Source organism: Protopterus annectens, chromosome 15.part0, assembly GCF_019279795.1.
Source record: "Protopterus annectens isolate FY-2018-M chromosome 15.part0, PAN1.0, whole genome shotgun sequence".
NCBI lineage: Eukaryota > Metazoa > Chordata > Ceratodontiformes > Protopteridae > Protopterus > Protopterus annectens.
The window spans coordinates 58,322,304-58,341,051 of NC_056749.1; the positions used below are offsets into that span (position 1 = coordinate 58,322,304).

Consider the following 18,748-nt stretch of genomic DNA (forward strand, 5'->3'; position numbering starts at 1 on the left):
AAAATCTAACCTACAAGAACCTCATCCCTGCTCTACCTACTTTCCTCCACTTTCCACATTTCTGTCAGTTGATAAAAAAAGTGGTATGAGATAACAGTCACCTGGACAGCTACATCAGTGGACACAAAAAAATGCCAGATGCCCTCACTTAAAACAGTTTTGTATAATTCCCATAAGAAAAGTGTATGCTCAGTTCAGTTCCATCTCCCTGTCTCACCTGTGACTCAGGAAATCATGAAGCTTACTACCTAAAAAAATTATGCTTCTATGCCATCTAGCTAGTATCACTCACCAAGCAGTGCTATGAAATTCCCCAAGAACAACTTGCACTGTTTCACAATGTATGAAGATACAGCCAACTTACTGGCTGACAGATTCAATGAAAACTTCACCCCACTGTCCCCCATCAGTAAATCAGAACATCCCCAGGACCTGCCCCCTTCCCCTTACCTCTAGGAAACAGGTCATCACTCCCCTCTCAAAAGCAAAAAATACAGCCTCCATGGGACCCAATAAAGTACAGTTTTGTACCTACCATAAATGTAGATGTCCGAGAGGAATGCATCTGCAGTCCTAACAAATGGGTTGTCCTGCCTCAGGCAGCCCTTCGGTCGGCCGGATTCCAAAGTCTGGGTCTGGCCTCGGCTGATGTCGCACTTCACCTGGCGTCACTGCTACTGTCGATTGGGTATAAAGGCATCAGCCGACGCCATTTTCCTCAGTGTTTCTTGCCCCAGATGCCAGGTGCCCTCTAGGAAGGCTAAATTTGGATAAATGCAAATGATTCCAAATAGTAGAGAGCAAACAACAAATAAACATGTATGCACATATATACAAACAAATACACCATAATAGATTCCCCCAGCTAGCTACAAGATGGGCAAATACCCTAGGAGTACCACAGAGGGGAAGGAGGGCGGGTAATCCTGACTGCAGATGCATTCCTCTCGGACATCTACATTTATGGTAGGTACAAAACTGTACTATGTCCTTCAAGGATGCATCTGCAGTCCTAACAAATGGGTAGAATACCATAGCCAAACTGGGGGAGGAGGTACTAAGAAGATTATGGTGTAGTTAAGATCCCTTGCAAAACAGCAGTGGCAAAACCTGCTCGGGATCTGGAGTATAAAGGCAGATTATAATGCTTGGCAAATGTATGCACGGAGCTCCAAGTAGCAGCCTCTAAAATGTCTTTGGTAGCCACTCCTCGTAAGAAAGCTGTAGTAGTGGCTGTAGCCCTTGTGGAGTGAGGCCTGATGTTTCCTGGAGTTGTCTTCCCATGAAAGGAGTAACAAAATCTAATGCAATTTCCTATCCATTTTGAGATTGTCTGTTTTGAAATTGCTTTTCCTTCCATTCCTGCTGCATATGCTACTAGAAGCTGGTCAGTTTTTCTATTGCTCTTGGTTCTGTCCAGGTAGTAGCGCAATTGTCTGTGTACATCCAAGGTGTGCAGTAGTCTTTCCCCCCTGTTCTGTGGGTTGGGGAAGAATGTTGGTAGGTGGATAGCTTGGTTCAATGATACCCTGGAGACCACCTTTGGCATAAAAGTAGGGTTAGTTCTCAAGGACACTCTATCCTGATGGAAGATAAGGAAGGGCTGTACTGCCATTAATGCTTGTAATTCAGAAACCCTTCTTGCTGAAGTGATTGCAAACAGGAAAGCAGTTTTCCAAGATAAGAACTGTAAGTCTGCTGTTGCTGCTGGTTCAAAAGGGGGAAGAGTTAACTTTTCCAGCACAAAGTTCAGGTCCCATGTAGGCAGAGGTGGCTTCCTTGGAGGCTTTACATTTTTAATTCCTCTCAGAAACTGCCTGAGTAGAGGATGAGAGAAGACTGGAGGATCCATGTTGTATTCTGCTGAAATTGCTGATGCATGAATCGTGATGGAGGAGTAAGACAGGCCATTGTGGCAAAGTTCTGCTAAATATTCCAGGATGTTAGCTATGTTTGCCAATGATATTTTCTCCTTTTGCTGCACTCCAAATGAGGTATCTTTTCCATTTTGCTGAATAAGTCTTCCTTGTGGAGGGTCTGCGAGCCTCCAGGATAATGTCTTTAACCCTCTGAGATAGTTCTGGGTTATTTTGTCTCATGTAAGATTCCAAGCAGCTAGCTGCAGTGTTTTCAAGTTTGGATGCAGGATCTTGAAGTTGTTCTGCGTTAGCAGCAGAGGAACTAGAGGTAGAGGCCATGCGTGTGTCCGAGACATACTTCTCAGAAGCGGGTACCAATGCTGTCTCGGCCAGTCTGGAGCTATCAGTATGATCCTTGGGTGCTCTTCTTTGATCTTCAGTAGCACTTTGTGCATCAAAGGTAGAGGTGGGAATGCATATGCTGTTAGGTTTTCCCAACTGAAGGATAGGGAGTCCACCTTCCAAGCAAGTGGGTGGTATGTCCTTGTGCAGAATTTTCTCAATTGGTGGTTGTGTGGGGATGCAAACAGGTCTATTTCTGGTAGCCCCCATTTCTCTGTAATGGTTTTGAAGATGTCCGGATGCAGCATCCATTCGTGGGCATCCGTGGTAGTTCTGCTTAATGTGTCTGCTAATATATTTTCTTTTCCTGGCACAAATAAGGCCTGGAGCTGAATGTTGAGGTTCAGGGCCACATTCCACAGGTCCATTGCCATCCGGCATAGAGGATATGAATGTGTGCCTCCCTGCTTGTTGATATACCACATAACTGTGGTGTTGTCCGTCCTTATCAGCAAATGACCCTGTTGAAGAAATGGTCTGAATGTCTGAATTGCCTGTTTCACTGCCAGCATCTTTTTGATTTATGTGTAGGTTCAGTTGATCCTGTGTCCATAGGCCTTGTATACACTTGTCTGCCATGTGTGCCCCCCAACCGAGGTCTGAGGCGTCCGTGGTGATAGTCTGGCTTGGGTGAGGGCTGTGGAAAGGCAGTCCTTTGTTCAACTGACAGGCCTGAGCCCACCACAGGAATTCTTGCTTCAGGCATGGAATTATTGGAATTTGGGTTTCTAGGCTGTGCTTGTGCTGAGACCATAAATTCCTTAGGTACCATTGCAACTTCCTCATATGCAGTCTGGCATGTGGGATCAATATTATGCAGGATGCCATGTAACCCAGGGCTTGCAGGATTTTCCTTGCTGTTAGCTGGTTCTGCGTTGTTAATGCCTTGAAATAGAGTGGTAGTTGCTTTTGCTTTTCTGCTGTGAGAAATGCCATTTGATTTGATGTGTCCAGTTCTGCACCCAAGAATGTAATCCTTTGGGATGGTACCAGCCTTGACTTTTTTATGTTGACTGTGTATCCCAAGGCCTGCAGTAGGTGAATAACTTTTTCCAAATCTTTTGTTAATTTGATCTTGTTGTCCGCTTGTAGCAGGCAGTCGTCCAGGTATGGATACATTTGAATTCCCTGAAGCCTGCAATGAGCAATTACTGATGCCAGGCATTTCGTGAATACTCTGGACGCAGTAGATAAGCCAAAGGGCAATGCTGAGAATTGATAATGCTCTGATCCTGCAAGAAATCTGAGGTATCTTCTGCAATCTGGTCGAATAGGGACGTGCAGGTATGCCTCCTTGAGATCTAGAGTCACCAGCCAAGCCTCCTTGCCCAGCATGGGAAGAAGGTGCTGTAGGGTGAGCATTTTGAATTTTGGAACAATGAGATATGTGTTGAGAGCGGACAGGTCGAGAATAGGCCTCCATTGGTTTTCTTTTCTTGGCACCAGGAAAAGTCTGGAATAAAATCCTTGTCCTTGTTCCATAGCCGGTACCTTTTCTATAGCTCTCATCCTTAGTAAGTGGTCTATTTGCTGTAGAGCGTTTGTCTTTTGGTTTGGTGGTAGGTTTGGCATTCCTCTCTTCCTTGGTAGAGTATGGAAGTGAAACCTGTAACCTTTGTCTATTGTCTGTAAAATCCATTTGTCTCCTGTAATGCAATGCCAGTTTACTGAGAATAAGGCTAGCTTTCCGCCTAAGGGTGCTTCCAGTTGTTCCCTGGTAGGCGGTATCAGAGCCAAGTCACTGTGACTGTCCTGTGGAAGTGGTAGTAGCTGGATCTGCGGCAGTACTTCTCTGGTTGTTAGGCTGCCACTGACATCCCCTGTAGACACCTCTGGATTGACCTCTGCCTCTTGAGCGCCTATTTCTGCCTCTCTGTGCTCTGGTGTCTGGAAAGGACCAATTCTTCGAAGGCCAATTTCTACTAAACCTAGGAGGCTGGACCTGTAAGAAGTCCTTGACTGTTTGGACAGATTTTGCTTTTTCCTCCATCTTCTTTAACACTTGCTGTGCAGGGGAGCCAAACAAACTGAGTTTCTCCATGGGAGCATCTAGGAGCTTTGACTTTACATGGTCTGGTAAGGATTGCTCTTTTAACCATGCATGCCTTCTGATCACTGTACCAGTCATAGCTGATCTAAAGGAAGCCTCCAGTGTATCATAGCCGCATTTTAAGGAATGATTACTGACCTGCTGAGTGTTATGTACCAAATCCTGAAGGGACTTACGGTCTATAGGTTCAGGAGAGGATAGTTTTTTATTTTACTGATCTAACAAAAATTCCTGATACTGAATCATGTGGAATTGACAGTTTAAAGCCCTAGCCGAAAGAGTAGCAGAAGTATAAACTTTTTTACCCCATCTCTCTAATGCTCTAGATTCTCTTTCAGAGGGGAGGGGGTTTTTTGGCAGTTGCTACAGCTTTGGGGCCTTGAGAAATAGTTTCAGGATCTGCAATAGGAGCCTTATACAGGTGATAATGTGTGTCCGGGACCCTGTAGTATCTGTCGGGCTTAGCAGGCGCCGGAGGTAGAGAGTCAGGGGCAGTACAAGCATCATCGAATGCATCATCCACAACTGTTAGTACTGGAGGAATGGCTAAAGGCCTATGCTGTGGCAAATGCAAAAAGGTCCTGAGCCGTTTCCTAGAATCTGAAAAATCCTGGCCCTGCCATTGAAATTGTTCCCTCATAGCATGCAAGGTTTCCCCAAAAGAAAATTCCTCAGGAGGAGAGGCAGAAGGAATGGAGTCTTCTGCGTCAGAATCCTCATATGGAGTGTAAGGGCCTTCTGGAGGATTTGAGTTTTCTGAATCATCAGAAGAATAATCCATAGAAACTGGTTCAGAGGGCTCTGCTCTAGGCCTCTTCTCTGGAGGGGGATGAGAGGCCCTGTCAGGGTGAGGTTGGGATCCCCTGATCAAAGTAATGAGATCCTCTGCCAGGCTAAGCATTTGGGAACTAGAGCTAGGCCTGTGTGAGGGGGTTTTAGAAGGCAAGGCCTTAGAAGATTTAGCTGCTTTAGCCCTAGAGAAAGCCTTGATAGACATGGATGCAGGGGGCCTAGCAGCTCCACGTGCAGGAGTAGATATGTCTAAAGGAATAGTATCTGATAAATCCTGGGTGCCTGCTACAGCAGGAGAAAATTCAGTAGCAGATTCAGGCATGCTGTGTGAGGCCTCGGCTGCAGGAGGAATGCTTTCGGCCGAAGGAAGAACCGAGGACTCGGTTTCAGCCGAAACAGAGACACTCGCGGTTGGCTTAACCGTGGTTTCGGCCGAAACCGCGGACCGCGAGTGTCGGTCCTTTTCCTTACGCTTTTTAGCTAATTGGGAAGTCGGAGTCTCCGACGGCATTTTGTAAGCGAAAGCGGGATCAAAAAACTCCTCCGCAAACTCCGACCGACGTCTAAGAGTCCGTCGGTTGAAGGAAGCACAGGCTAGACAAGCTGCTACGTCGTGGTCTGGGCCTAAGCAGGGAAGGCAGTAAGAGTGGAAATCCTTATGAGGTATTTGTTTCCCACAAGTTAAACAATTATTCACTTTTTCTGACATCGGCTGAGGCAAGAAAGAGTCCCCAACGGGGTACTTAGCTTTTTAGAAGTCTTCAGTAGTAGAAATCTCTGGATCTGACTGACCGGCACTTGCGAACAGCTTCTGCTTCGGGCACCGCGCGGCAAGAAAGACGGAGGAAAATGGCGTTGGCTGATGCTTTTATACCCAATCGACAGTAGCAGTGACGTCGGGTGAAGTGCGACATCAGCCGAGGCCAGACCCAGACTTTGGAATCCGGCCGACCGAAGGGCTGCCTGAGGCAGGACAACCCATTTGTTAGGACTGCAGATGCATTCTTGAAGGACATCATTCCAGGCTGCATCCTACATGAAGTCAGACAGGAACTTGCAGCACCATCAGGCACCCTATTCAACCAAAGTCTGAGTACCGGCTTTATCCCAGCCGAGTGGAGGACAGCCACTGTCATACCTTTGCACAAAGGTGGAGTGTCCACTGATCCAGGAAATTACTAACCCATCAGCCTATGTAGCCTGATCTGAAAGACCATGGAGCAGATTATCATGGACCTCTATGACAAGGACATTGGCAACCTCCAAACATTCAGTCCCACACAGTTTGGTTTCATCAAGGGGAGGTCATGCCTGTTAAACTTGGTTGACTTTTTTGAGTCAATCACCAAAGCCATGGACGAAGGGAAGATGGTGCACACCCCCTACCTTGACCTGGTCAAAACCTTCAACACTATTCCCCACTCAAGCATAATAGATAAACTCTTTCAACTAGGCATCAATCCGTATGTTTTCAGATGGGTAGCAAACTGGCTCACTGACAGAACCCACCTAGTCAAAATAGGGGAAGTCACCTCAAGTAGTAGACCCGTAACGAGCGCCATACCCCAGGGATCGGTCTTGAAGCCTCTGTTATTTGGGGTATACTTTTTTGAGGTGCAGGCCAAAGCCAGTGAGCTATGGCTGACCAAGTTTGCAGATGATTTGATTGCAAGCTGGGTGCTGTCATCAATTCCCCTAGTGATGTGGACATCCTCCAAGAGGGTCTCACCCAAACAAATTACTGGTGTCAAAAACATGGCCTCAAGCTGAAAACCAAAAAATGCATCATCATCCCCTTTGTGATGTCCCCACAAATTATCACATTAATAACAACTTACTAAGCATGGAATTATTCGTAAGGAATTTGGGCCTCCAGGTTAATAGCAACCTGACTTTTGACCACCATGTTGCTTCCGTTGTATGGAAAACTTTCTACATGACCCACCTTATAAGTAAAGGCATCTCATCCAGGGACAAGGAGGTCATAATATCCCTGTATTCCTCCCTTATAAGGCCCATTATTGAGTACAATGCCCCTATCAGCATGTACCTCATGAAGCACATGCAGCAGCTGGAGAAACCACCACGAAAATCCAGAGCCTCAAACATCTATACTACACCAACAGGATAAAAGCCCTGTCCCTCTACTCAGTTTCATACAGACTCTTCAGAGGTGACCACTGTCTGGGATACAAAGCAACCTCAGGCACCGTGTTGATGGGACTGCTCCATATCCGCAAGTCAAGCTCTGCTCGAGTAACCCACACGCGCGACCTCAACCTGGTGACATCAATATAACTTGTTGGCGGGACAGATTTATGTCCCAGAAATTCCCCCTTTTGTGGAACAGACTCCCTCTCTATGTCAAGCAGAGTACCTCATTATCCCTTTTTTTAAGTGCAACTTGGATAACTGGATGGGAAACAGAAGATACACCCCTGGGATTCCACTCGTGTCCCTGCTGGACTTGGGCATCAGGTGCTGACTTGGCTAAACTCTTGGCTAGGCTTACAAGGGCCTTAGGGCCAACAGCCTGGTAACGTCTTATGATCGTATGATGCAAATATTTATTTAATTTATTTACTTGATGTTTGTTAACCGGGGTGGTCCAACTCAGCATAACCCTTTTTCAGTTGAGGCCCGGGGAGAATACAGTATCAGCAGTAATAATGATAATATAACTATACGAAAAGAGTAAGGAGATCGACAGAGAAGCAAAAGGCAGGCAGTAGGAAGAAAGCAGATCTAGAGTAGGGCAGGGGTTCGAGCAGGATTACTACAAAGACAAGACCAGGTACTATTAGTAGGAAGAAAGCAGAGCTAGAATAGGGCAGGGGTTCGAGCAGGATTACTACAAAGACAAGACCAGGTACTATTAGTAGGAAGAAAGCAGAGCTAGAATAGGGCAGGGGTTCGAGCAGGATTACTACAAAGACAAGACCAGGTACTATTAGTAGGAAGAAAGCAGAGCTAGAATAGGGCAGGGGTTCAAGCAGGATTATTACAAAGACAAGACCAGGTACTATTAGTAGGAAGAAAGCAGAGCTGGAATAGGGCAGGGGTTCGAGCAGGATTACTACAAAGACAAGACCAGGTACTATTAGTAGGAAGAAAGCAGAGCTAGAATAGGGCAGGGGTTCGAGCAGGATTATTACAAAGACAAGACCAGGTACTATTAGTAGGAAGAAAGCAGAGCTAGAGTAGGGCAGGGGTTCGAGCAGGATTATTACAAAGACAAGACCAGGTACTATTAGTAGGAAGAAAGCAGAGCTAGAGTAGGGCAGGGGTTCGAGCAGGATTATTACAAAGACAAGACCAGGTACTATTAGTAGGAAGAAAGCAGAGCTAGAGTAGGGCAGGGGTTCGATCAGGATTACTACAAAGACAAGACCAGGTACTATTAGTAGGAAGAAAGCAGAGCTAGAATAGGGCAGGGGTTCGAGCAGGATTACTACAAAGACAAGACCAGGTACTATTAGTAGGAACAAAGCAGAGCTAGAGTAGGGCAGGGGTTCAAGCAGGATTATTACAAAGACAAGACCAGGTACTATTAGTAGGAAGAAAGCAGAGCTAGAATAGGGCAGGGGTTCGAGCAGGATTATTACAAAGACAAGACCAGGTACTATTAGTAGGAAGAAAGCAGAGCTAGAGTAGGGCAGGGGTTCGAGCAGGATTATTACAAAGACAAGACCAGGTACTATTAGTAGGAAGAAAGCAGAGCTAGAGTAGGGCAGGGGTTCAAGCAGGATTATTATAAAGACAAGACCAGGTACTATTAGTAGGAAGAAAGCAGAGCTAGAATAGGTCAGGGGTTCGAGCAGGATTATTACAAAGACAAGACCAGGTACTATTTAGATGCAGTTTTAGTGTTTTTTTAAATTCATGAACACTGGAGATGTTTCTCAAGGGCAGTGGAAGTTTGCTCCAGTGGAAATGTAAATGTAAAGTGTCTTCTATCCATTTATTCTGCTGCTCATAATAGAACTGCATTCTGGTTTCATACAATTCAGTCAAAGTATGTGTCGCTATAAAATACCAAACATCTTTCTTCCCAAAATCCATAAACAGTTAGTTATGTACTCACCATAACGATCGATGTATGTGGTCCATCTCGCCTACATTCATTACTGATGGGTTCGGAGCCGATAATCGACTCTGACTCGGCCGACTATTTTCTAGCACGAAGTCTCTAATTGGCTGGGCTAACCGATATCCCAGGATGCACTCGCCCAAACCCCCAGATCTTGTTTGCATACATCGCAATCACTCCACATACAGCAACCTCACTAAGAGGAATATCATCCACCAGAAAAAAGGAATAAACCGATTCTGAAGGGTCTCAGAGCAATTTTCCTAAAAATCCTTCAGTCAGGGGGCAGGTGGGAGGGTACGTAAGAATGTAGGCGAGATGGACCACATACATCGATCGTTATGGTGAGTACATAACTAACTGATGTTATGTGGTCCTATCTCACCTACATTCATTACTGATGGGACAGCGACCATAGCACCTCTAACCTGGGAAGCTCATAGGAAAATACTCCTGAGAACCATGGAACCAAAGGAAGCCCGGCCTCTAGATGCCACGTCCAGCTTGTAATGAGAGATAAAGGTGTGATGAGAAGCCCAGGTGGCCGCTGCACAAATGTCATCCAAGGAAAGCCTGGCATGACATGCTATTGAAGTCGAGACTGCCCTGGTGGAATGAGCCTTAACTGGGAAGGGTAAATTTCTGCCTGCTGATGAGTAAATAAAGGAAATGCAATCCTTAATCCACTTGGAAATTGTGCACTTGGAAACAGAGCTACCCGTTCTATTCTCCGAAAAGGACACAAACAATTGATCCGATTTTCTTACATGTTTCGTCCTGTGTAAATAGAATCTTAGTTGTCTATGCACATCCAATTGATGAAATTTGAACTCTGCTTTGTTGGAGAAGTTGGGAAAAAACACAGGTAACTCAATGGATTGGCGGAGGTTAAATGTAGAAGACACCTTAAGGAGGAAAGACGGATTAAGTCTCAAAGATACCCTGTCCTTATGGAATATCAAATACGGGGGCCTAATGGACAATGCTTGAAGTTCTGATACTCTTCTAGCCGAAGTGATGGCCACCAAGAACGCCGTCTTCCAGGATAAGAATTTTAGTTCGCAAGTGGCACCCGGCTCAAAGGGCGGAGAAGTGATGGCTTGCAATACCAGATTTAAATCCCATGGCATGACGGGTTCTGAGACAGGAGGGCGCAGTAACCAGGCTCCTTTCAAAAAGGCCTTGCAAAGTTTATGGCCCATAAGAGCGGGTTCATAGGATACATGGAAGTTAGAAATGGCCGCAAACTGCACCTTAATGGTCAAGGGAGCGGAGCCCTGTCAGAAGAGCATAGCTAAAAAGTCTAAGACCACCGATATAGGGGCTGTGAAAGGGTCCAGGCCTTGGGCCTGAGCCCAGATGGAAAATCTCTTCCATTTGCTAGAGTAAATTCTTCTGGTGGAGGACTTGTGAGACGACGATAGGATATGCACCACCTCAAGTGAAAGGGAATGTAGTCTAACTATTGATGGAAGTGGAGCAGCCAGGCTGTCAACCTGAGGGACTGTAGGGAGGGGTGGAGCTGTCCCGACATATGAGTCAATAGGTCTGGCACTGGAGCCAGAGTCCAAGAACCGTCCACTGTGTACTGCTGAAGGAAGGGGAACCAGACCTGGCGGGGCCAGTGTGGAGCAATTAGAATAATCTTGCTTCCCAAGTAAATGGCTTTCTGAATCACTCTTGGTAACACAGGAAACGGAGGAAAGGCATAGAGCAGACTGGAAGGCCAAACGTGGACTAGAGCGTCCCTGAGTGACCCCCTGTGGGGGGATCAGAGTGAAGTAGTTGCTGCATTTTGCATTGAGGGGACTGGCAAAGAGAGCGCAGCAAGGCTGACCCCACCTTTTGAAGGTCCGAGTCGCAACTCGGTTGTTCAGAGACCACTCGTAAGGCATCAGAATAGCTCTGCTTAGCCTGTCTGCTGTCATGTTGGATTTTCCCGGAATGTGCGTTGCCACTAGAAACCGTTGGGAAGACACTGCCCAATTCCACACTCTCATGGCTTCTCTGCAAAGGGGGTAAGACTTGGTTCCCCCTTGCTTGTTCAGGTACCAAACAACTGACATGCTGTCTGAGTGAATAGCAATCATTCCCCGGGGAAGAGAGCTCTGGAGTGCTTGCAATGCTAATAGCACTGCTCTCATCTCTACGACACTGATGTGTAAGTGTACCTCGTGATCCTGCCACGTGCCTTGGACCGTTCTGCCCAGATAATGCCCCCCCACCCTATCTGAAAAGCGCCCGTGGTCACTGTGGCAGTAGGAGACAGGGGAACTAGATTCCTCCCCTTGTCCAGGTTGGAGGAACATAGCCACCAATGGAGATCCTGTCTGCATTGCTCTGCGAGGAGAATTGAGTGAGAGAGAGGTAATTTTTGAAAGGACCACTGGACTGAAAGGAGCCACTGGAAGATCCGCATGTGTAGCCTGGCTAAGGGTACTAGCATGATGGTCGCCGCCATGGATCCCAATAGCTGAAGAACTAACCTGGCTTGGACCTTCTTCCGGGGCAATAGAGCCTGGACCTGAGACTGCAACACTGTTATCCTTTCTTGAGGTAGAAAGGCCCTCATTTTAACAGAGTCTAGCTCTGCGCCTATAAATACAATACGCTGTGAGGGCAGAAAGGCAGATTTTTCAGAGTTTAATGTAATTCCTAGCCTTTGGGAAAGGGTTATGGTAGCCTCCCTGGCTTGAATGAGGAGATGCCTGGTGGGTGCGGTAAGGAGCCAATCGTCCAGGTAAGGAAACACCTGGAATCCTAGATGTCTCAGGTGAGCTGTCACCACTGCCAAACACTTGGTAAACACACTGGGGGCTGTGGTGAGACCAAAGGGCAGGGCTCGAAACTGGAAATGGCTGGCTCCCAGCCGGAAGCGTAAATAATTCCTGGATGCCTTGTTTATCTTGATGTGGTAATAGGCATCCTTGAGGTCGATGGAGCACATCCATACTCCCTCTCCCAGCAATGGGAAGATGGATTGAAGAGTGACCATTCAGAATTTGGACTTCAGGACGTAGTGATTCAATCGGCTGAGATCCAGAATGGGTCTCAGCTCCCCTGTTTTTTTCGGCACCAAAAAGAGTCTTGAGCAAGTTCTTGATCTGATATGGTCTGAGGGGACCGGTTGGATGACTCCTTTTCTTAGCAGCTTTGATATCTCTAGCGCTGCTTGATCCCTTTGACTGGGTGGAACGTCCGGGATTTTTTTGACTGGGGGAGGGGGTGAAGCAAAGGGAATGGTGTAACCTCCGGTGATTATTCGAAGCACCCATCGATCCTGAGTGATGCTCTCCCAGGCTTGAGGATGCCTCGAAAAACGGCCCCCGACTGGCTCCGGAGTAGCACAGTCGGGCGATCCCTCAGGGATGCTGATAGCAAGATCCGCGAAAGGAGTTGTGGTCTCCCAAATTGCGGGGGCCTCCTCTGCCCCTAGGACGGTGTCTTCCAGAATAATTCCCCGCTCCTCTGCCTCTGGAGGGGGGGCTCACCATGAGTGGGTGGGAAAGACTTTTGTGACTTCTTGAACCACATCTTCCCTCCTCTCTGAGCCTTGGGATAAGGCCTAGAGGGAAGAGAAAAACAGGCCCCTACGGCAGATAACGTCTTACCCTCCTGCGCACATCTGGTGAGAGTGTCATTCACTTTGGGTCCAAAAAGAGAGGACCCATCGAAGGGGGTGTCAGTGAAGGAAGACTTGAAGGCCTCCGCAAAGTGACATAGGCGCATCCAGGCTTGCCTCCTAAGAGCCAAGCCTGAACTAGCTGCCTTACTCACCCCTTCGGCTGCATACGATACGAGCCTCATGGACGAGTTTGCAATGGAACCAAGGATAGACAACTGGGCGTTAACAGTCTGCGCTACCGCCTCAGGCATGTTACCCGTCAAAGTATCTCCCAACTCTTTGAGGAGATCTCTCTGGAGCCGAGTAAAGTGACAAAGGTAATTCAGTGACCGCAGTGTAAAGGTCGCTGAAGACAGGGTACGCTTCCCATAGCGATCCATACTCCTGGACTCCTTGTTAGGAGGATGGACGATGGAAGTAGCCCCTGCAACTTCTTGCTGAGTGGCTGACGCCACCACCATGGCATCTACAGGGACCCCTTTTGTCAAGAACTCTTTCCCTAGGGGAGTAGACAGGAACTTATTTGGATGACTGGGCACCGGTTCCACGGAATCAGGGTGCTCCCACACCCTTCGACAAATCAGGTCTAAGAGTTCATCGAAGGGTGGAGACACCCAGGAGGTGGAAGGTTGAGTTCCGAAGTCCTTGAGGAATACCGACTCCTCCTCAGAGGGGGGCTTGGAAGGCCAATCGCCTCTCTGCCTCAAAATCTCCAGGATGTCGGAGAAGGAGACATCATCGCAGGACGATTTATGGGACCCCTCTGCATCTTTAAGGTCGGTATCAGAGGTGATGGACTCGTCTTGAAAGTCTATGTGCTTCCTCTTGCACAACTTTTTCTTGGGAGGCTCCTCAGGCACAGACTCTGAGGGGCCCTCAGAAAGCTGGGGACCACTCATGGGGGTGTCCTCAGGCCTTCGAGCTTCGCTGTCCACAGATAGAGGGGCGTCAGAGGCTCTAGCCGGGGTGTATGGGGACAGAGTGACCAATCCAAGTGATGTCACTGACGACCTGGCCAGTGCACTCCTCATGGCCTCGAAGGCGGGTCCCCCCGAATCCGAGGACTGACCCATCTCCGAGACCACAACCAGAGTCGGGATCCCCCTAGCCGAAGCGCAGAGAGGGAGACTCGGGGCCGACAGAAGTCCCGATGCATCCCCTCGGGCCCGATCGAGGAAACCCGAGTGCCGAAACCAGATGACGGAACCGAAATGGTTGGAGACGACGACGGCTCCGATAAACCCGCCAGGGGTATCTGAGCCAGCGTAAGGACATCACTCGGCGCCGAACACTCTGGCTCTGATGGCACAGAGGTGCTCGGAGGAGGAATCATCGGTACCGACAAGGGGGTAGGCTCCGGGGCCGACTGGGTCGGAGCCGAAAACAATTTGGCTAACACCGGTGACTGAAGGAGCCTCTGGACCACCCTATCCACGTCCAAATCAGATAACCTAGAGGATTTAGAGGCAACTGAAGGACATGAGGATCTCCTACCTATCGATTCCTGTCTAACACTGGGTGACCGGCTCCGAATTGGCTCCAACATGATCGGAGCCGAGGTCGACTCCAGTACCACCGATACCCCCTGCGGCCCCGAGGACAATGGAGCCGAGGAAGCAATATCGAAACCAGGGCTCTTGTCCTGCTGCTCTGAAGCCAACGGAGCCGAGGAGGTTGTAACTATTTTCAAAATCTTCTCCGGGGGCTCCGAGGAACTAGATGGAGCCGGAGATCATTTCTTAGTTCTGGTGGATTTAGACTTGCCAGAAGAAGAAGCAGATTCTAGATCCTCTTCAAAAGAGGGCTTGACCAGGCCCTTCAAAATCAGTTTATTTTTTCTTTCCTGCAGCACCCTAGAGCTAAAGGAATGGCAGACACTGCAGGATTCTTGTAAATGAATCGCACCAAGGCAATAAACACAGATGGCATGCCCATCTGTGATCGACATTTTATAGGCACACTTAGAGCATTTTTTAAACCTGGAGGGTTTGTGCTCCTTTTGCTCTTTAGACAGACATGACCAACAAAAACACTCAACAACAACAGGAGGAAGGAGGGAAACACTACAGGAACTCTAATTTAAACGGTTCCTTAGGGATCGACGAAAAACACACTAAGAACGATACGAAGGAGAGGACTAGGTCCCTCTAAATTAAACGGGCCTAGCCCGCCAAACACAAGGGAAACCACGCACACTCTCCACAAAACTAACCAACAGGCTCAAACACACACAAAACACAATATAGCTATGAGAATAGCTTTTAATCTGACAGAAAGGTATCAAACTTTAGAAAGTTTAGTGAAAAAATGTACTTAGCCACAGCGAAGCTCGAGACCACGTCCTAACTCAACGAGCGGCAAACGAGATCTGGGGGTTTGGGTGAGGTGCATCCTGGGATACCCGTTAGCCCAGCCAATTAGAGACTTCGTGCTAGAAAACAGTCGGCCGAGTCGGAGCCGATTCTCGGCACCGAACCCATCAGTAATGAATGTAGGCGAGATAGGACCACATAACATCTCATGTTTTCAGCTTCAGAAGGAGTACACTGTCCAACTGGGAGTACGTGAGTGGGGAGGGAGGGTGTTGAAGGGATGACGCACAACACTTTTTCCAGAAGATTCAACATATGTATCGTCAGGATTATATTATTACTAATTTTCACCGCTAAATTAGATGAAGTTGGACGAAGAGTAAGGGCACGATATCCCTACTGCGATTTATTTTATTTTGTGTACATTTACTACCCGCGTAAGTTAACTGGTTCATAGACTCTTTTCACGCATGACCCAGGCCAAATAGGAAAGGACAACAAACAGAAAAAAAGAAAACACAATAATTCAGACAGAAGTTGATTAGGGAAAATCAAATTAGCAAAGTACCTTCTTCACAAAGTGAATCTTTTCAGGAATATTTGACTGTCTAACACATGGACAGTATAACTAAATAACAGCCAGAGCAAGCAGGACATTTTAGCTTCAGTCTTTGATTAGAGCTACTCATTTAATCAGTTCCTCTGATATCCTAAGCACACACGTTGATGAAACCATGAGTAATCTGGTAATTCAGTGGCAAACCTATGGACACAGCCCATTCTGAAATGAGATGTTCTGTATGTATAACACAGTGTTTCTAAACTGTGTCTCACGTTTACAACACATTTCTTATAATGTGAACATTTTATGCAACAAATTAAAGCGTAGCTTAAACCAAAGGATATCTCTGCTTCTGTAGAGGCTGCAGAAAGCTGTTCTGGAGAGATCTCCACCCGATCTTTTCTCTTGTCTGAACGACGTAGTATAATCACAGAGTGAATGTGAACAATCCTGCTGATATCAACCTATCAATATAGAAAGAAAAATGATCGGTTATTTCCTGAGCCATAAAACTAGAAATATTACAACACAAAGCTAATCTTTTCAATGAAATTCTGCACTCTTCACAGTCTCTTTCATTACTAATTGTATTTGCTGGGTTTATGCTCGTGTCCTCACTAGTCCTGCTACAACTATAAATTATTTATTACATTTGATTATCAGAAAAATCCATCTAGGAAAAAATAATCCCATATCAGCAAAGACTCAGTGAGAAAAGCTCCAACTGATGATGTGTACACATAAGAGACAAACAGTATACAGTGACAACAAACATTTTTGTTAATATTTATTTATTTTGTTCACCATGAAGTTCTAACCAGGGTTTACCCCATTTTCAGCAGAGGCCAGGGAGAAAAGCTCCACATATTAGGCAACTATGTTTAAAGAAAAAAAAACACCATGACATTTGGTTGAATACATTGCGTTAACATGAAAACACAATTACATGAATACATCTAGAATATATTATATAACATACAATGGCTTATGAATTCAAGGAAAAACATCATTTTTCATGAAGTAGTTGGTTACAGACAAATTACACTGACAGACAGTGGATGTATTATATAATCCATGTAGTATATAACGCACTTATCAGCTGGAAGTACACAGAATGGTAGCAAAGACCGTAAAGGATTTAGCAGGAGGCAGAACTTAAGATAAGTAGTTGCATGAAACATTAGGTAGACTGAGATAGAGAGCTTGTATACACCAGTATTAAAGAAAATATAGGTACTGGAAGTAACATGGGAAATGGAAGTTTTTTAAGACAGAAAGTAGACAGGGGGTGGAGTTGCTATCTATAGAGAATATTGAAAATGACGGCTGTGGAAGAACATACAGCACAAATTTTCATAGTGATAGAGATGTAACATTATATACGTAAAATTAAGGTACAGAAAGGTTAAGTAAAGAAAGTGTAACTTTATTACATGTGTAAGTATAGCGTACAGAAAGGTTAAGTGAAGGGGATGTAACTTTGACAGTGCAGTTTCGGTTGAGTGGCAGGGCGGTTAGCCTGGGATAGTGCAGGAGCACAACCAGTTATTCAGCAGGTGTTTCTTTAGCGATGTTTTGAAGCCATACAGTGTGTCTACCTGTCTTATTTCAGGGGGGAGTTGATTCCAGATTTTTTGCTACCTCTGCAGCACTGTTATTTGATTTTGACACGGATAAAAAAGCTTTGTTGGATCACAGGGATCAATGAGTGGTATAGGGTTATAGTATTCCTTTTAGAGCTGGGTATTTTTTCTAGGAAGTTTATTAGTTTATGGTCCCTTGCAAATTAAGCAGAGAGATTCACTACCATCATTTAAACATAAATTAGATGACTGGGCAGGTATCCACAAATTTACTCCAGGATTAGTTCATAGTAGTTGAGGTGTTTCTTTAAGTTCTAGCCAGTTAGGTCTTTTTATTGCCAAGCAATGATGTTTTTTTGAAGATTATTTCAAACAAATTTTGCAGTTTTCCTATACGATGACACCCTGTCTCAAGTTTATTTTTGATGGTTAAAACTGGTAAACATGGTTGAGACAGAGAACAGGTATGGAAGTATGTATGTTTGTGCTGTGTCTTTTTGGGCGTTATTCGTGAAGAATTTTCCAGCCATGTAGAGGGATCCTAGTTCCCAGTTTGTTTTTTGATGTCTAGGAGTAGGTGTTGGTCCATCCATCATTACTCCAAGAAGTTTCACCTGTGTGACATATTCTGTTTTTGTTTTGCTGGCTAATAGGATATGAAAAGATTGCTGTTTGTTTGAACAGCTTTTAGGGGTCTTTAAGCACTTAACAGCAAATCTGAGCTATCTAGCTAGGATTCTACAGCTAGAAAGGCCTTGTGAGTGTTTTCTTGTACGAAGGCTATTGTCAGGGTGAAGCAGATGAGAGTGGCATTATCTGCTTTTTATACCAGAGCAGCTTGTTTAGTGGCAGAGTGTAGTTACTGATAAAGATATTGAAAAGTAAAGGTCCTATAATTCATCCCTGAAGGAGACTGACTGTGAATGTGAGGAAATCAGAATAGTCTTGTTGGCATTTCACAACTTGTTTCCTACTGGATAAGTAGCTGTGGAACCATGTTAGTGACGGGGTATTGAGGCCTAGAGAGGCTAGTTCCTCAAGGAGTCTCTGGTGTGAGACAGAATCAAATACTTTGGATAGATCTAGGAAGACTGCTGACAGTAGGTTACAGTTGTTTTGGAGCTGATTAACTGTCTGCAAAGTTTAAAAGGGCAGCAGTGGTAATATGATTAGGCCAAAAGCCACGTTGAGTCAAGGAGAGTAGGTTATGGTTACTGAGGTTGTGATGCCCCAGCACTGGCCCAGTAATCAAAGAGCCTCAATCCTCACTACTGGCAACAGTAGGGGGACCTACACAATGGGAGGATGACAAGTATACACACACAGTAAAGTGCAATTTCCCTTAAGAGCGCAGAGAGACCACAGTCTGTCTGGGGCTGGTTTCTGCCTCTTTCTCCAGATCCACAATAAGACTACCCACTGGCAAAGCTATAGGTTTGAGATCTCAGCTGAGTGGCCAAGCCAAAACCCCTG

At 46.1% G+C, this 18,748-nt stretch overlaps 1 protein-coding gene across 4 annotated transcripts in view; it reads right to left on the minus strand.

Annotated features, from left to right (window-relative positions):
- The window catches only part of BRCC3 (BRCA1/BRCA2-containing complex subunit 3), a 1,142,218-nt gene that overhangs the window by 860,531 nt on the left and 262,939 nt on the right, over positions 1-18,748 (minus strand). For all 4 annotated transcript variants that reach the window (XM_044057507.1, XM_044057509.1, XM_044057508.1 and 1 more), the window contains exon 2: positions 16,037-16,156. In XM_044057507.1, the coding sequence (XP_043913442.1) occupies positions 16,037-16,156 (120 nt within the window). The remainder of the gene's footprint in view (positions 1-16,036; positions 16,157-18,748) is intronic.